This window comes from Triplophysa dalaica, chromosome 2 (assembly GCF_015846415.1).
Source record: "Triplophysa dalaica isolate WHDGS20190420 chromosome 2, ASM1584641v1, whole genome shotgun sequence".
NCBI lineage: Eukaryota > Metazoa > Chordata > Actinopteri > Cypriniformes > Nemacheilidae > Triplophysa > Triplophysa dalaica.
Window position 1 is genome coordinate 10,472,107 of NC_079543.1, and position 17,071 is coordinate 10,489,177.

Here is a 17,071-nt window from a genome sequence, read left to right on the forward strand (position 1 = left end):
GTGGCATGGATGAAGTTTAGCAGATCAGTGCTGTTTTTTTTAACTGGTACCCATAAGTACAAAATACCACAGTTCATTTGAAATGCATTGAAAGGAAACAACGGCGAGCAAATAAGAATTGAGTAGCACCGTGGCTATTTCTCAATAGTTGTTCTTCAGCGGTATTGTGTGTTTGTGGTCTCGCTCTACGTGATCGCCAAAGCCTGGTTGCAACACTCAAGAACACAAGAAAAGAAAATGCATGAAAGACCTGGAAGTCTGTTCTTTGCGTTCTTGGAATTGAGAAATAGTCTGTGTCTGAAGGGCTGCACGTGCCCTCTTCTGTCAGAAACGGGTGTGCCTCACACGCAGTGTTGGGTAAGTTACTCTGAAAAAGTAATTAATTACTATTTACTCATTACATATTCAATAGTGTAATTAGATTACTGTCCAAATTACTCTGTCCAAAAAGTATTTAGTTACTCATTACTAATTACTTTGTATATCCTACATCGACCTTGATTAGTTAAGTGATTCAAGGATAGACATGAAACGGCTTATTTAATTCATTCAAATAAATAATATTATTAACTGACCAAAGTATTACAAATGTGAGCACAGATTTTGAAGTTAGACTTTGAATTTTGATGAAAAACAACACAATCTACCTAAACACATCTCTGCGGACAAGAAATGTTGTTAAGGACAAGAAATTTTGTGATACTTTTAAATATACTTTGTGGTGTTTCTGTTCTGTTTTTTGTTTGATTGGCATATGGGGTAAAAATATGCAACACAAAAAATGTGTTTGTAATTGACACATCCTTTATGACATTGTATCTATTAATAATAAAATAAATAAGGCTGGTGTCATTTCATAGATAAGTCTCTTATAAGTCTCTCCAGACATAAACTAAAAGGCATATAACATGAATTCAATTCAATTCAATTCCGGCAGAGTGTACGACGAGAGAGGACCGGGCCCGGACATGAGTTAGTTTGTATATATGTTCTTATGGCTGGCAGTCGACCGTGAGGTGGCTGCCGGCCTTTTACTTCCGTGTTATTGTTTGTTTATTTTAAATAAAGTTTGTTAAATGTTCGCCGGTTCCCGCCTCCTTCCCTTCTTTGAACTGTGTTACAACATGATATTATTGAAAATAAGAAACGTTTATATTACATTCATTAACAATGTTTAGGTGATTAAGAATGCTTAACTTATCTAATGTATTATGTATTTGAGTAATATAAGAGTTACAATAATAACCCAAAGAAAAGCATGCAATATACATGCTTTGTAAAAAAATTGTGGTATGTTACATGAGGTAACATTGAGAGATATTTTAAAAAAAGACATTGTTTTAAACAGTATTTGCACTGCACATTGTAGATAAATGGTCTGATAACCTCACTGTGTTCAATTTTGTTCAAGACTACTGTAAATTTCAAGATATGTTCATTGTCTTTGCACTGTTTTCTAGAAAAAAATTAAATCACAAAGTAGTAGTTTTTCATTCAAAATCACATATCACTTTTGATACTTTGCTAACCTCCACTCAAATATAAACACATTGTATATTGAGTTGGAAAGAGACTCTATTTTATATTTGAAGTCATTCATTTAGCGTATTTTTTCTTTACATACATTTTAAGAGTAATGAACAAAAACTCTATAATTATGTAGAAGTAGTGGTTATTTCTCTCAGCTCTCTCTCTTGCCTCCCTCTCGAATCTTTCCAACAAATTCATTACAGCTTTTGTCAGATCCTCTGCTTCATACTTGGTTTTCAGTGCCTCTACTTCTTTGCATCTTTGGTCTTCGGTTTCTTTCAAGATTCGCTGTGTCTCCTCTTGAATCGCGCTCTCTGCCTTCTCCAGCATTTCATTAGTATAACATCCACCTCCATTCTCAGAAATCATCTGGTTTATTTTTTCAAAAAGCTGATTGACCTGCACAGTGTCCTCATCATCATTGTTAAACACATGGTATCGCTTTTGGCATTTCTCAAAGACTTTCTCCATATCTGAATTGCTGCTGATAAACTCTTGCACATTTCTCCCTGCAAACTTGTCTCCATGTGTGAACAGAATCATGGTGTGTTTACTTGCATCTTCTCCAAATATCTGAAGAAAGATCCCCACTGTGTCAAGGTCTTCTTTTGTGAATCTTCCAGGCTGAAGGACCAACAAAAAGACATGTGGACCGGGGGAAGAAAGAGGAATACACAGCTTGATTCTGCTCACCATCTCCTCGATAGTAAAACTGGGGTCAAACAATCCTGGAGTGTCGATAACAGAAACTCGCCTGTTCTTGATCTTTTTTGTATCTTTCCAGCAAACCTTTGTCTCAGAAGATGCTGATAAATTAACAGTGAAACGTTCTTGACCAAGAATGGTGTTTCCAGTGGCACTTTTTCCAACTCCTATTTTCCCCAAGAGGACTATCCTGAGTTCAGCACATGAGTTCTGCTGCTCTTGAGCTGTTTGAAAGCAATAAACAAAGTCTGTCATAATGGTTTATCACTGTAAGTTTGTATAGAGATTACTGCATGTTTATGATTCATCAAAATACATAACCTATACATAAGGTACATCGGGTGTAGAATTGTCATGCTTAAGGTGTCAGATTTAGAATCAATATTGTGCTGCCTTGCAAGGACTGTAAATCCTTAGGTTTAAAATAGTTTATTCAATCCGTCTTGAATTCTCAATAAGAAAAAGACAAATTTTCTGTGTTTATATTTTATTTTACAACATCAATTAACAATTATAAAATACATTACCGTAACATCAGCCAGCATTCACTACAGTCATGCTCAAAAAGTCAGTATAGCATTTATGTGTTTTAAATTTAATGAATATTTACCAGAGAAATAATTAAAATAATTTACTCCTTACAGACATTTTTTTATTACAAATATTCTACATTATGATTTCCCCAGATGTTTGTGTATGCATGTGCTGCCTGTAGAATATTTATTGGTTGCTGAACCCTGTTCAAATAAAGTTGCTTGTTCATTTCCTCATCAGTTTGCTCAAAAGAAAAAACAGAGGCAGGCCTACTGCACCAGCCAACCAGTAAACTTTGTTCTCCTTTTGGAACAATCCTTGAAACATTTCCAACATCGCTGTACTCTGAGGAACTACTTTTTCCATGTTTGTTGGAACTATGTCATCAATTTGAGCAGTGTGAGTATAAACTGGCTGTATTTCACTTTGGGTGGATGCCTTAAAGTACTGCCAAACAAAAAATAAGACTCCAGCAGCAGCAATGTAGAACAATCGTTCAATCCTTGTGTTTTTCTGCTTCATAGTTTTCTTAACATAATATGATTCATCCTTCCTCTTTCTCAGCTGACTGTCTACTATGTCAAAGAGCTCGCTGACCTGGGATTTGTTTTCACTCTCAGTATTATTGAACACATGATATAGAGAGCCACATTTTTTAACCAGGTTCTGCAAGTTTTTATCTTCCCTGACAAATTGGTCTATGCTTTTGTTCTTAAGCTTGTCTCCATAAGTAAACAGCACTATTGTGAAGAAATTCACATTTGAAGACAATATCTTCTGCAGGATTTCCAAAACCTGCCTTTCTTGTTCAGTGAATCGACCTAACTGAATAACAAGCAGAAAAGCATGAGGTCCCGGTTCACAAAGAGACAAAGCTCTCTGAATCTCCTCCTCCACATTTGTATCAGACTGATCACTGTTTATCAAGCCGGGAGTGTCCACAACAGTCACCATCCTTCCACAGACGTCAGCTTCTCTCTTCTCACTCTTTAATGTGAGGGAGGTATGACTGATGTCAGACTCAAACTCTTCTTTGCCCAGAATGGTGTTTCCTGCTGCGCTTTTCCCAACTCCCTGAAGACCAACCAGAATCAGTCGAAGATGCTCCTTCATTCCTGAAAAGAATGGAACTTCATAGCTCATTTGTTTGATAGGAATTAAACTCACAAACAGATTGTTATATACAACAACAACTTTGTACATTGTGAGCACATTGTGTCATTCAAGAAGAATGCAACCAAACCACAAAAGATTTTTATTGACATGTTTATTTGTTTTGTTTTGTACCACCAAATGAAACAGAACAACCCAGTATAAAATTATTGTACAGGCTTACAGTATATAATATAAATGATTGCTTTTCTAATACATATCATGCTAACCACATATGTGTATCCCCATTGAGAGTTTTTATAATCAAAAAAAGGCTTTTCCAACAACAGCAGCAGCAGCACCTAATCCTGCCACAGCCAAGCCAGCTTTCAGAAAATTGTTGTTTCTTTCTGCTTTGCTTCGTGCTTCCTCTTCACTTAATCTCTCTTTCAGCATAAGCAATCGCTTTTCTTCCTCAATTGCTCTCTCAGCGGCCTGAAGCATTTCATTTGTGTAATATTTTCCACCATTCATAATGAGAAGCTCATCCAGTTGGTCAAAGAGCAAGTCAACTTGGTTTGATTCTTCTGTTTCATTGTTAAAAACATGAAATCGTCCACTGGTGCTCTGGATGAACTTCATCAGATCTGGACTGTCATTAACAAACTGATAAAGGGTTTTGCCTCTCTTCAACCGATCTCCATGAGTAAACAACACAACAGTGTATTTTGATGCTTGTTCACCAAATATCTTTTGAATTCTTTCCACTGTATTTTTTTCCTCCACTGTAAATCTCCCGAGTTGCACAACCACAAGAAACACATGAGGGCCTGGCGCAGAGAATGATACGCACATCTTAATTTTACGCTCAGTCTCAGTATCTTCATCTTTCGTGTCAAAAAGACCTGGAGTGTCAATAATGGCTACCTTGCGGCCTCTCACACATCCTCTGGCTTTATCACATTCTGTAGTCACAGATGAGGAAGACAGATCTGAAACAAACGTTTCCTCCCCCAGGATGGTGTTTCCTACTGCACTCTTCCCTACTCCAGTTTTTCCTATCAGCACGATTCTTAATGCATCACTGCTCTTCAGATTCATCTGTGCTGTTAAATGACAAGGACAGTATTACATCTGTATTCACAGTTAGTGTGGGTTGAAGTAAAATACTCTTCTGTCAGGCTTTTAGATGATGATACATATTGAAGAAATAGCCACGTTCTTTAGCCAGTTCATTCAAGTGATATTGGAAGTTGCAATGTTTCATTTATAGTATTCTGAAATCCTAAATCAATAATGAAACTATTCCTAGTCTATTTAATCCTTAAACAAATGTTACAGTTTAATTGTTATAATTGTTTCATGAATTTTGTACCATGAGTGCAACACAAAATGAAATAAAAACTTTATTTCAAAAAAGGTTCATCATGTGTTAAAATCTAGTGTTGTTTTAGTGTTATTAGTGACATTAAGTATGTTTTGGTTTATCATATAATAAACAAATAGATAAAGTGAGATAGTTTATTGTCTTGACTTCTATTTCTTCAATTTAAAAAAATTAAAATCTCTAACTTAGCCCTGTATACTGTGTTAGGTTATATGAGACATCAATATATGCAATTTTTTGATTGCGCTTTTGTACTTATGCTGTCCCAATTGCTTCTATTGCTTACCCCACCTTTAAGCCGCTTTGGATAAAAGCGTCTGCTAAATGACTCAATGTAAATTTAATGTAGATGTCTTGTTACTACTATACAATAATAATATATAAAAAAATGTCATTTAATTAAAATTGTATCAATTAAATAATATTATTTCAGATATATTATTTAAAAAATAATAAATATTACTATATATATTTCAACCTTCAATGCAATGTTATCATTTTTTTAATTAAAAATTAAAAAGCCAACATAATATATTACCTTCCATTGTGCAAATCCTCGGTTTGTCTGTAGTTCTTGTTTAAAGTACTTCACTGAAGATTTCTGGTCCTTTAATGCAATAAAATAGAATGAGTCTCTTTATATTCTGTCTCTCATAACCCTCCCATATAGTGCTGTGGCAAATACGCAAACAAGAAAAGCCACACCTTGGATTCAAATGTACATTTAGGGAGTGAACATGATAATGACGACTGGGATTTAATTCAATAAAAACTTTAAAAACGTTTTTCTTTATGTATTGACTTTCTAATCTTTGTGCAAGGGGTTAGGTACTAACCTGTTTCATATAGTTGTAGATGTTGACAAACTAGTTTCACTACCCCACTGTCACACCCTGGTGCTGGGACCTCTGTTCGCCACCTGAGGGCGCTATTCACCTCTGTGTTCTGCTTTGTAAGGACTCCAGTTCCCATCATGCTTTGTCTTTATCATGTATTGTTTTCACCTGTGTCTCATTACCTGTTTGACCCTTCATCACTGTATATATAGCCAAGTGTTCAGTTGTCTGGTGTGTATTGTTGCATGTTTCCCTCGTGTTCCCTGCCTGGATTTAACCCTTTGTATGCCTTTTGTACTTCATATTAAACATAATTTACTGCACGTGGATCTGCTCCTTGTTTTCCTTCATCTTATCGTAACTCCCACATAACAAAGGTTCAAGCAAACATAATAAGATCTTTTTTGATCTCTCTATATTTTAGGGGCCCAAGCAGTGATATTTATGGTGCGGATTCTTCACCTTTCATTTTTCACAACAGAAACTGCAACAAGTAACTCCGTTGATTGTTTCCATCCCTTAGGAATTCTGAATTCATTCACTCTTCAAACGGAGTTTGTGTGAAACAGGCGTCACAATGAAATCAGTTGTGAATGCCACAGCTAGCAAGGTAGGCAAAGATTCTCCATTTGTTAGAATGCACGGAATAGTGTTCAAGATGCTGGGGTACCCGATACCCGATCTTTCATGCATGTCAAAACACACAAAAACTCCCAGTAGAGGGAGTAAAAACAGTAGTTTTTGAACTCATGCAGTCATGTGGATTTCAAAGGAAAACATGTTCCCGTGCCCATTAAAAAAAAAGTTAAAGAAAAGCGAGCAATTGTTCAAAAAGTTTATCAGGATGTTGATATCCATATTTTACTAAACATTATCAGCTAATCTGTGTTAATTTTGTGCCACTTTTTCAAGGAGAACCACTAAATTATACACAAACTGAATAAATGGTGTTCTATGGAGGCCCTAAAAGGACAATATGATCAATAAAACATTTATGAAAAACAATAAACTCAAAATCGTGTTGAGTCAAAAAAAATTGCACTCGTGAAATGGGTTCAGAAAAATAATGTCCGTCCTGTGCAGTGTGCACCTTACTGCTGATTGGCTACAAGGTTGTTTTGGTACTCGGCCAGACTTTGTCTAAACAAGTGTAATTTTTTTTCTGAAATCCACCCTTCTGCTGGCATCACTATATATTAACACACTGACAATTTGTCCAGATATAAATCTAGATTGGATTTTGTGATGCAATCAAATTTCAGAATTGTTGGAATACAAAGTCTATATCAGCAGTACCTTAACAAAATGTATGTATCACGTGACAAACATTACGCAACACATAGGTTAGATTTACTTGGCTAAAGGCGAGTGCCACTCTCTGTATGTTTTGTGATTGGGTAGGTAGTGAAGGTCTGTTAGGCCATCTTTAGAGGCTGAATATTTATCTACTAAGCTTTTTTCATTAGTTACATTAATATGTTTTTTTTCTTTTGGTGCCGCTCGTGTCCCTTTTCCCCTTTTCTGTGTGTCTACTTTATTGTAAATATTGTAAATATATCACCTGAACACACATTAGGTCACGGTTGTTTTCTGTTTTGGTTTGTGTTTGCCTTCTGTGTCTAATGTCGTTATTAGTTAAATAGTCCCTCACCTGTTTCAGTTTCCCTTGATTACGTTTTCCCTTGAGTTTAAGCCCTGGGTGTTCCTCAGTTCCTTTTCTGCTATTGTTTTAAGTTACTTTGTGTTGTGTTCCTGAGTCCATGTTTATCTTTGGATATTTAATTAAAAGTACCTTATTTTTGGATACCCTGTGGAGTACGCTCTCTTCTGCCATCACACACGTGACAGAATACCAGACCTTAAAAAGGTATGGATACTTGTGGCTCAACATCTCTCCTCTGGAGAGAAACTTGGAGGACTTCCTGGAGCTCAGCCATTAGCTGAGTTGGGATGATCGCTCCCTTAACGTGTGTTTTGTGATGGGGTTGGATGATGAATCCCATATGTGTCTGGCGCCCGAGTTTAGGCACAGACCCATTGGGGAGTTTATTAGCCTCATCGGGTGGATAATGGAATCTCGCCCCAGTGTGAGCGAGACCATCCTGGATGAGGTTGATCATCCTAGCCCATCCAAACACGAGTTGAGCTACCCAACTCACCTCACCCCGAAGTCCTCCACCGGAGACAGAGCCCGCAGTAATCCAGTCATCTCCGAGCTGGTTCCTTCCGGCCTTCCAGTTTCTCTCGAGACGGTCCCATCGGGCAATTTGTTGCTCTCGGAGCTGGTTCCGTCCGGCCTTCCAGAGACAATCGAGCCGGTACCGTCCGGCCGCCCAGAGGTCTTCCAGCCGGTCCCGTCCGGCCTTCCAGAGCCCCTCGAGCAGGTCCCATCCGGCCTTCCAGAGGCTTTCTAGCCAGTCCTGTCCGGCCTTCCAGAAACTTTCCAGCAGGCCCGTACGGCCTTCCAGAGCCCCTCGAGCCTGTCCTGTCTGGCCGTCATGCCGTCCAGAGGCCTTACAGCCGGTCCCATCTGGCCGTCCAGAGACTGCCCAGCCGCCAGAGCCCGCTGCGCAGCCGCCAGAGAACCAGGACTCAGCCCAAATATTTTTTGGGGGGGTGCCATACGGGTGGGATGGCCCTATTGGCCAGACGGTCGTCTGGCTCCCTGAGAGGCCGGCACCCTCCAGGCCACCTGAACCGGGTATATCGACGCCCATCCCCCGTTCCCCACTTGGTACTGTTTAGGCGCGAAGACGCACCTCTTGGAGGGGGGGTAATTTCACAGTTGTTTTCTGTTTTGGTCTATGTTTGCCTTCTGTGTCTAATGTCGTTATTAGTTAATTAGTCCCTTACCTGTTTCAGTTTCCCTTGATTACGTTTTCCCTTGAATTTAGGTCCTATGTGTTCCCCAGTTCCTTGTCTGCTATTGTTTTAAGTTACTGTGTGTTGTGTTCCTGAGTCCACGTTTATCTTTGGATATTTAATTAAAAGTACCTTATTTTTGGATACCCTGTGGAGTACGCTCTCTTCTGCCAGCACACGTGTAACACATACACAATACAATTCAATACAAGTCACTTTTTTTCACTTTTTTTTTGTTCTGTAATTTAATTTCAACACAAACACATAATACTACTTAAATCAGTAAATAAATGAAACAACAGAAATAAAACAGAAATAATAATACAAATCTCATGTTCTCACTCCCCATGCGTGCTCTAGTGCTGAATGTGAGACAACCTAGTGTATAGGACACTTGGGTGTTAGACTTTGATGTTGAAGTCGGACTGATCATCGGTTCGAAACCTGCTCAGAGCAGATTTGGGTAGGAATAGCTGCACATCTAAATCAATTGTTATCTACCCTGATCGCTTAATTTCTGCATTTATGTCTGTATTTATTCATTTCTATATTCATGGACTTCCATGTGTGAGAACATGTAAGGGAAAGAATATGCTATGATGTAATACATGATGTTATTGATGTAAGAATGGACGAGATATATTTTGATAAATCCAATTGACTGTGAAGAAAAATGGTTCCGTTTTAATTAAAAATGCACAGGGAAATGACAAAATTCCTTTCGAATCCTAAATTGCTCTTCTAAAATAAAAGTAAACTCCTATGAATTAATGCAGCCTCTTCACATACAGGATCCATGAAAAAAACATATTACATTTTTGCCACTGAGTTGGTCTCTCTGTGATCAATGTTTTAATTCACTTGTGCATTAAAAAGGGGGAGAAGTTGGAAGAAACTCTGGGTTTACCAAAGAAAACCTGCTCCCGACCAGGTTAGGTTCAGAGTAAGTTACTATGGTTACTGACTCTTGAGTAGATGTTAGCTCTCTTTCAGAAACAGGTTTGATTTAACCAGCATTCTCTGGTTTGACACCACACATTGTGAAACCCTGATTTCAGGGTTTACACGTTCAGAGTTTTCACTAAACCTCCTTTCTGAAACAGGCACTAGGACTAAACAAAGGTTATAAATACCCAGAAGATGAGGGGGGGCTGAACTAGAAACAGGTTAAAATAATCATCTGTAACTAAGGAATCAGGGAGGAGTAAATTACATTAAATAAGAACTTTACAGTAAATAAGAACTAAATTTACAGAAAACCAAAAATATAAGAAACAGAGCAGAGATGGATGGATGGATTCAAGGTGGGACCAAGGCAGAGGCGGTGGATCCTGATAAGTGACCAGAGCCAGGGAGGGGTTCTGGATTCCCTCCATGTTCATCCCCCATTAGCCGTGCGTGTACCTTACTGTATCTCTCTTCTGCTAGCTTTCTAGATAAAGCCCATGATTTCACATAATTTTCCAAATTCTTCTCGGTATGCTTTTCCTTTCTATGACCTTTATCTGGAGTGTAATTGGTGGTTCTCGCACCATCACGAATAAAAAGGCATTTTGTCTTTCTCCTCTTCTTGTCTGTTGTTGTGTAAAACAATTTCTCCCCAGTTAAATCATACATTGGGACAACATCCACCTCAATGACCCATTTGTCCACATCAATGTTGTCTGGACATTTTACCTGAAAGAATTTAGGAGGCCTAATGCATCTCATTACAATTTCTCTAATTACACGATTTGTAAAGTGCACTTTGAGATGCTTATAAAATGCATCTATATATTTATTCAGTGATGTCACCGATATTCCAATGATTTGTCCATGTGTGTAAAGTGGCTCGTCCCCAACTCCAAAATGGATAGTTCCATTTGTTCGAGAATTCAAACTCCCTGCAGCAAACCAGAACACTTCATCTGTGAATTTCCTGAGGATATCCTCTTCTGAAGCATTCTCTGTGTTTGCCATGAGTTTGTATTCATGCACAGGTTCAATAAGATTGCTTGGGCCAGTCTCAGGAGGAAGGATTTCATTTTGTGTGTATTCAAAGGTAGGGCAGCTTTCATCGAAAGGCCGGGGCGTACACAAACGAATCAAAGCACCCTTTAAACTGTTCAGTGAGTTCTCTTGGTTTGTGGAGTGTGGCAGGGGTAACTTAGTTGATTGTGTACATCTTACTCCACTTTCTTCTTTGTCTTTCTCCTCTTGAAAGCTTGGGGTATCATGCAAGAACTTCCCTTCATCAACTGCAAATTTTGGTGTGTTGTCTGTGGGCAGTGACCATTGCTGGACACTTGTAATACCATCGTTATTTTCTTGAATGCTGAGTTCTGGATTTATCTTAGGGCCATCAGATCCATTGGTAGTTCTTCCTAATGAAGCTGTGCCTGTAGGTTTGTCACTGTTGTTTAAAACATCAAAAGATGTTTTACACTGAAGCATGTTTTTTAGGATTTGTACGGCAGGTCCATGCTTTAAAAAAGCTAGAAAGTCTTTTTTTTCAAACAAAATAAGGGCAGCTCCATAAACATCCTCATTGTAAAGTATTTCAGCATATTGCTGAGGGACTTTGATTACATCCATGAGCCAATGACGGACATCCTCTTTGGTCCAATCTTCTATTTTATTTTTCCTCGTGTCTGATGTGAAGGTAGTCAGATTTTCTTTTGTCTCAGTTACACCCCTACTTGTCCCTCCTGCTTTATAGTTGATGTCATCCTGTTCTTCTTGAAATCTTGAGGTATCATGCAAGGTCTTCCCTTCATTTTGTGTTTCCTCTAAGGGCAATGACCGTTGCTGGACACTTGAAATATCATCCTGAATTTCAGGAATGCTGAGTTTTGGTGTTATGTCAAGGTCATTTGATCCATCAGTAGGTATTTCGGCTGCATCTAAGGATGTTTTATACTGAGACATGTTTTTAAGGATTTGAACTGCAGGTCCATGCTTTAAACCAGCATCTAGAAAGTCTTTCTTATCAAACAAAATAAGAGCAGCTCCATAAACGTCCTCCTTGTAAAGTATATCTGCATATTGTTGTGGGACTTTGATTACATCCATGAGCCAATTACGGACATCCTCTTTGGTCCAGTTTTCTGGTTTCTTCAGTTTTGTGCTTTTGTCTGCTAAAGCGTTGTTTGGTGAACATTCTGAATGCTGAAAGAAAAAAAAAAATAGAATAATTCAATTCTTGGTGACCATTCCCTCACAAAAGCAAAATAATCAATGTTAAAACTTTTCTGTCAAAGTAGACTCACTTTTAGATGCTGTATAAAAAAATTAGCATGTGCTATTACCTGATTTTGTGATGCATCCTCTGAGGACATTGATGACTTCGCCATGGCTCAAAGGTTAAGTGATTCAACACAGCAAACTGTCCTAGTCCTGTTGTAGTATAAATAAACACTGAAACCACTGCTTCACTATTATTTGGATCATTTAAATCCTGAAGGCTTCGGCAATAAAACATCTATTGCTATTACTTGCATGTTATAAATTCCACAGACTTCTCATAACCTTTTTTTGAAGTGTTGAAAGGAAAACAGTCAACACTGAAATGTGTTGTACAGTGTACAATTTCAGTGAAATGTAACTTACAGAAGCACCAACAGTTTTGACAAGTTCGTAAAATGTCAACAACACTTGCCCTGAAGCACTTCCTGTTTCAGTGTTGTTTACGTCTTTTAAAATTATCTATATCAAACCATTCATATGTGCAATCATATTTGCTTGTACAAAGCTAAATTCATTTGAGATGATAAACTTTATGACAGCACAGAGAATGAAGCGCCATGAATGAATCATAGCCAAAGAAAAGCTTACCTCTCAATTGTGCTCGGTTCTTATGGAGTCAAAAGGGAAGTTAACAGATCACGTGTTGACATGACATGTCCTCCTCTTCAATATAAAAGTCTTGTTTGTCTTATTTAATAATGCTCATATGTATGCATCACATACTTGTTTAATAATTATGTATTGCAAATTGAAAAATCATATGCTCCTTAGACCAAAGTGAAGGTTACATAAGTTCTGAAGGTTGCATAAGTTCTTAGGAATTGCGTCACTAAACGGCACCTGCGTGTTTATGTTTGCATCCCTTTAGTCATTTTGAGAAAGAGAGACACTGGAATATTGTGTAGGAGTTCTTTAGAACTGACTAGGCAAGACAAGGCAAGTTTATTTATATAGCACATTTCATACACAAGGACAATTCAAAGTGCTTTACATAAAATGATTGACATAGAGAAATAAGACGTATCATTCAAAAGCAAATGATTTAAGATCTCAAATACAACTTTAGATTTTAAGAAACAATAAAACAGCAATAAAATTGATTAAAAATGTGAGTGTATATATAAAAAGAATAAGAATAAAAGAAAAAGAAATTAGAAATAGAAATCCAGTTGATGTGAACCAGCACAGTGCTCTGGTTGTGAATGCACAGCTAAACAAGTGTGGTTTTAATCTGGATTTAAATCTACCTACTGTTGGTGAACATCTGATGTCTTCTGGAAGCAGATTCCAGCTACTGGCTTGGTGTAATGGCTAAATGCTGACTCGCCTTGTTTTGAGTGAACCTTTTTTATGTCTCACTGACTTGATCCTGATGATCTGAGAAGTCTGTTTGGTTTATATTCAATAAGCATATCGTCGCTGTCGAGCGGAATGCTTAAACATTCATTGTTTAAAGAGCCATGTTTGCCACTTTGAAGTTCATACAAGCTACATGTACATGTACAACAAGCTACAAAATTCGCCTGTAATGAATTTTTTGTATCAATTTAAAAAATATTAAGATACAAGGATTTTGCAAACAATTATTTGAATGTATTTTATGAAGTAAAAGCTTAAGCTATATGCATTATACAACTCAATGGATACAATTTAAGTTTTAGCTTACAGTAATAATATGCAAAATATACTGGATATACTGTGATTTATGTATTTCTTCTAAATACAGTAAATTAAAATCAAGCAATTTGCTGTAAAAAATACAGCATTATACGGTTGCTATTAAAAACGTTTTCCTGTATTCTGCGATCACAATAAATGCCTGTAAATTAAATTACAGTACTGTGCCTGTGGATTTTTTTACAGTGTACTGTACAGACCCTTCAAAAGATTTTGTTGTTTTGAAAGCATCAATCCATAACTTTTTTTCTTACAATAGACAAAAATCAGTTAAGCAAGTACATAAGCAATCTGTGCTCAAAACTCATCTCCTTATAAATCGTAACTTGTAATTTTATATTTCAAACAGGGATGGTAATAAAGAGAAAAAAAGTATACTTTGTAGCATTAACAAAAATAAATCTAACATTTTGTAATGGATCATAAATCCTAATTTGTTATGGCTACATATTCACAAAATCACAATGCAGTTATTGTTCAAATGCAACTTGGCATAAATTGAAATGATTTTGGAGTAGCACTTATCACTGTCTATTATCTAATGCATACATATATTTTATAAAGTAAAGCGACTTGCAGCCATTGCTGCCATTGAAATTAGCTTGTCTGACATTTTTTCGAATTTTTCCTTCAAGTAATTGAGTATTTCCCATATAAAGGAGGTTTCTCTCTCAGCTTGCCATCTTGCCTGCTCCTCATAATCCTTATTTAACTTTTCCTTTGCTTTCTCAAAGAACTCATCTTCAAATTTCATCCTCAGAACTTCAATCTCCTTCAGTCTTCGCTCCTCTGTCTCTTTCAGTATACGTTGTTTCTCTTCCTCAATCGCTCTCTCCACCTTCTCAAGCATCTCACTGGTGTAATACTGCCCACCGTTTCCTGTCACCAATTTATCAATCTGGTCCAACAACTGAATGACCTGATCTGGATTCTTATCTTTGTTGTTAAACACATGGTATCGTCCACTGCAGGTTTTGATGAAACTGACCAGTTTTGCATTTTTACGCACAAACGTGTGAAAATTTTCGCCTTCCAGTCGATCTCCATGAGTGAACAGGGCCATGGTGTATGTGGATGCTTCTTTCCCAAATATTGCTTGGATGATTTGAACTGCTTTTGCTTCTTCTTCTGTAAATCTGCCCAGCTGAATCACACCTAAGAACACATGTGGACCAGGAGAAGAGAGAGGAATACAGAGTTTGATTCTGTCAATCACCTCATCTGCACTCAAGCTGGTGTCAAACAAACCCGGAGAGTCGATGACGGACACTTTTCTTCCATTCACTATTGCATGAAATTTTTCAAACTGTGCAGTCACAGAGGAGGAGGATAACTCAGATTTAAAAACATTTTTGCCTAGAATAATGTTTGCGGTTGCGCTTTTCCCCACCCCTGTTTTTCCAACCAAAAGAATCCGGAGCTCATCATCTGGATGAAGCACTGTACAATGAGAATTGAACTTAAAATCTTTTGTTAATATCTTAAAAAGTACATGGTAAGCATTAACTACATGGCAACACTTTACATTTTGGACATGTATTCAAAAACAACTTTTACCTGTTTGACCCATATAATGATCTTTATCATGATTTTGATGCTTGAAGACCTAAAAGTGATGTAATAAAATCATAATTTAAGTACGCTACCAAAGATTTTGATGAAATGATAATCAGTTAAGAGAGACAAATATATATATTTAAAATATGATGTGCCAAAAATAGCAATGGGCCATTGAATCATCTCAAATGAATGCACGGTAATGTTAATGTAATACTGAATAACAGCTCTTGTTTGAAATGAGACAAAGTTAAAAGCTTTTACAATAGAAAAATGCGTATCTGTGATTTCTGTTCTTTGATCAATAACTGCTTTTCTCATACCTGAATTCCTATTGCAACAGCAACACCAATTGCACCAAGTGCTACTATAGCTGAGGACGAAACTGCTACTATAGCTGAGAACGAGACCCAAGATTTTGATGTTGTGGAGGGTTGTCCTGGATAATTTTTTGTGTCCTCCATAACTATCAAGAAAATAAAGTCAAAACAGTTTACAAGGCTATTTTAAAAAGTGTGTGTAAAATCCTGCATCTTACCTTTTGACGTGGAGAAAATAAATTGTGTGTGGTGGTTGCCTGTTTGATTCAAGGTAGTGTCATTTAGAGTTCCGTTTGCATTAAGAGACCCCACCCTTCTGTTAAAATATTGAACCACGGCACACTTGCAAGACTTGTTTCCTTAACGTGATGTACTGTTGTGTAAATCATCTTAGGTAGCACAGCATATAGGCTATTTTTTCACCTGAACCCCTGACATGCACTCATTCAGTCATAAGTAGCCGAAAATAGTCGAAAACTTGGCTGCCATACCACAGGCAGTTTCTGCCAATCCAATATTAATCTTGAGTAGGTTACCTATAGAGTAGTATTGCATACTTTGTATCTTCAAAGAGTCTTTGGTTTGATCACATTTATAAAAGATAGATCAGTAGCATAGCCAGAAAAGAGACTCTGGGTGTGCATTTGAAAAACTGGGTGTGTCACATTTATTAATAGATTAAAGTGCAAAAAACCCAGCTCTGCATATAACGTTACAGAATACACTGGGCTGATGTGTAAAACTAAACTTGCCTCATATCCATAAAAACTATATACATTTTATATTTATATACATTTTGAAATATAACTATTCATTTCATTCAACAATAACAACGCAATAACACAAACAGTACCATTAATAATGCCTCAAAGGGGGGAGACGGCGTGGCCTGACCTTGTGTCATCTGGGTCCAGTCTTTCCGTGAGCTCTCGTTCAAACATTACTAATGAGAGGCTATTTAGTCTTTCAGTGAGCATAGTTGCTCTGTTACTGGTTTTGATTAGATTTACTGATGAAAATAAGCGCCCCACGGAACAACTTGTGTGATAAAAACGCGTAATAAACTGTTCACACGTCTTTATCACACAATTCTAAGACTTCTATTAAGAATGGGAACAGGTGACCCGCATTCAACTTTCATTTGAGCAGTTGCACAAACATTGTAAGTTGGGGAACTTCAACACCAAGACTATTGTGTTTGCTCTGTACCTGTATTGTTTTCAGCTGCCCAAACGCATCTGATCCGGGCAGCAATGAGGCAGCAGCTTTCATGATTTCATGACATATTGCTAGTTAGCAACGTTCAGTCAAGGACTCTATGGTCGCTTTCCATTCCAGAGTGATCA

At 37.4% G+C, this 17,071-nt stretch overlaps 3 protein-coding genes across 6 annotated transcripts; all 3 read right to left on the reverse strand.

Annotated features, from left to right (window-relative positions):
• Window positions 1-1,325: 1,325 nt before the first annotated feature.
• Window positions 1,326-6,031, reverse strand: LOC130440063 (GTPase IMAP family member 2-like). 3 transcript variants are annotated; one of them, XM_056772883.1, is made up of 2 exons: window positions 5,787-6,031; window positions 1,326-2,459 (listed from the first exon to the last, which is right to left on the reverse strand). In XM_056772883.1, exons 1-2 carry the CDS (start codon window positions 5,791-5,793, stop codon window positions 1,597-1,599), a joined length of 870 nt encoding a protein of 289 aa, XP_056628861.1. In that variant the 5' UTR covers window positions 5,794-6,031; the 3' UTR covers window positions 1,326-1,596. The 3 variants fall into 3 exon arrangements, with proteins under 3 accessions (XP_056628861.1, XP_056628852.1, XP_056628872.1); XM_056772874.1 differs by lacking the exon at window positions 1,326-2,459 and adding an exon at window positions 2,793-3,884; XM_056772894.1 differs by lacking the exon at window positions 1,326-2,459 and adding an exon at window positions 3,954-4,967.
• Window positions 6,032-9,181: 3,150 nt separating this feature from the next.
• Window positions 9,182-12,804, reverse strand: LOC130440043 (sterile alpha motif domain-containing protein 9-like). Of its 2 annotated transcripts, none has more exons than XM_056772839.1 (3): window positions 12,760-12,804; window positions 12,234-12,321; window positions 9,182-12,093 (listed from the first exon to the last, which is right to left on the reverse strand). In XM_056772839.1, exons 2-3 carry the CDS (start codon window positions 12,276-12,278, stop codon window positions 10,246-10,248), a joined length of 1,893 nt encoding a protein of 630 aa, XP_056628817.1. In that variant the 5' UTR covers window positions 12,279-12,321; window positions 12,760-12,804; the 3' UTR covers window positions 9,182-10,245. The 2 variants fall into 2 exon arrangements, with proteins under 2 accessions (XP_056628817.1, XP_056628826.1); XM_056772848.1 differs by lacking the exon at window positions 12,760-12,804 and adding an exon at window positions 12,535-12,722.
• Window positions 12,805-13,960: 1,156 nt separating this feature from the next.
• LOC130440071 (GTPase IMAP family member 7-like) lies at window positions 13,961-15,990 on the reverse strand. Its single transcript, XM_056772910.1, has 4 exons — window positions 15,944-15,990; window positions 15,729-15,871; window positions 15,406-15,454; window positions 13,961-15,003 (listed from the first exon to the last, which is right to left on the reverse strand). Exons 2-4 carry the CDS (start codon window positions 15,867-15,869, stop codon window positions 14,405-14,407), a joined length of 789 nt encoding a protein of 262 aa, XP_056628888.1. The 5' UTR covers window positions 15,870-15,871; window positions 15,944-15,990; the 3' UTR covers window positions 13,961-14,404.
• Window positions 15,991-17,071: the final 1,081 nt, after the last annotated feature.

Bases quoted from the DNA above. Each gene is read 5' to 3' on its own strand.
- LOC130440071 (XM_056772910.1), bottom strand. From the start codon at position 15,869: ATGGAGGACACAAAAAATTATCCAGGACAACCCTCCACAACATCAAAA. The intron at 15,455-15,728 runs GTATGAGAAAAG...CATCACTTTTAG, and splicing joins CTGTTGCAATAGGAATTCAG to GTCTTCAAGCATCAAAATCA. The intron at 15,004-15,405 runs GTAAAAGTTGTT...ATGTGTTCTTAG, and splicing joins TCATTATATGGGTCAAACAG to GTGTGATTCAGCTGGGCAGA.
- LOC130440043 (XM_056772839.1), bottom strand. From the start codon at position 12,278: ATGGCGAAGTCATCAATGTCCTCAGAGGATGCATCACAAAATCAG. The intron at 12,094-12,233 runs GTAATAGCACAT...TTTTTCTTTCAG, and splicing joins AGGATGCATCACAAAATCAG to CATTCAGAATGTTCACCAAA.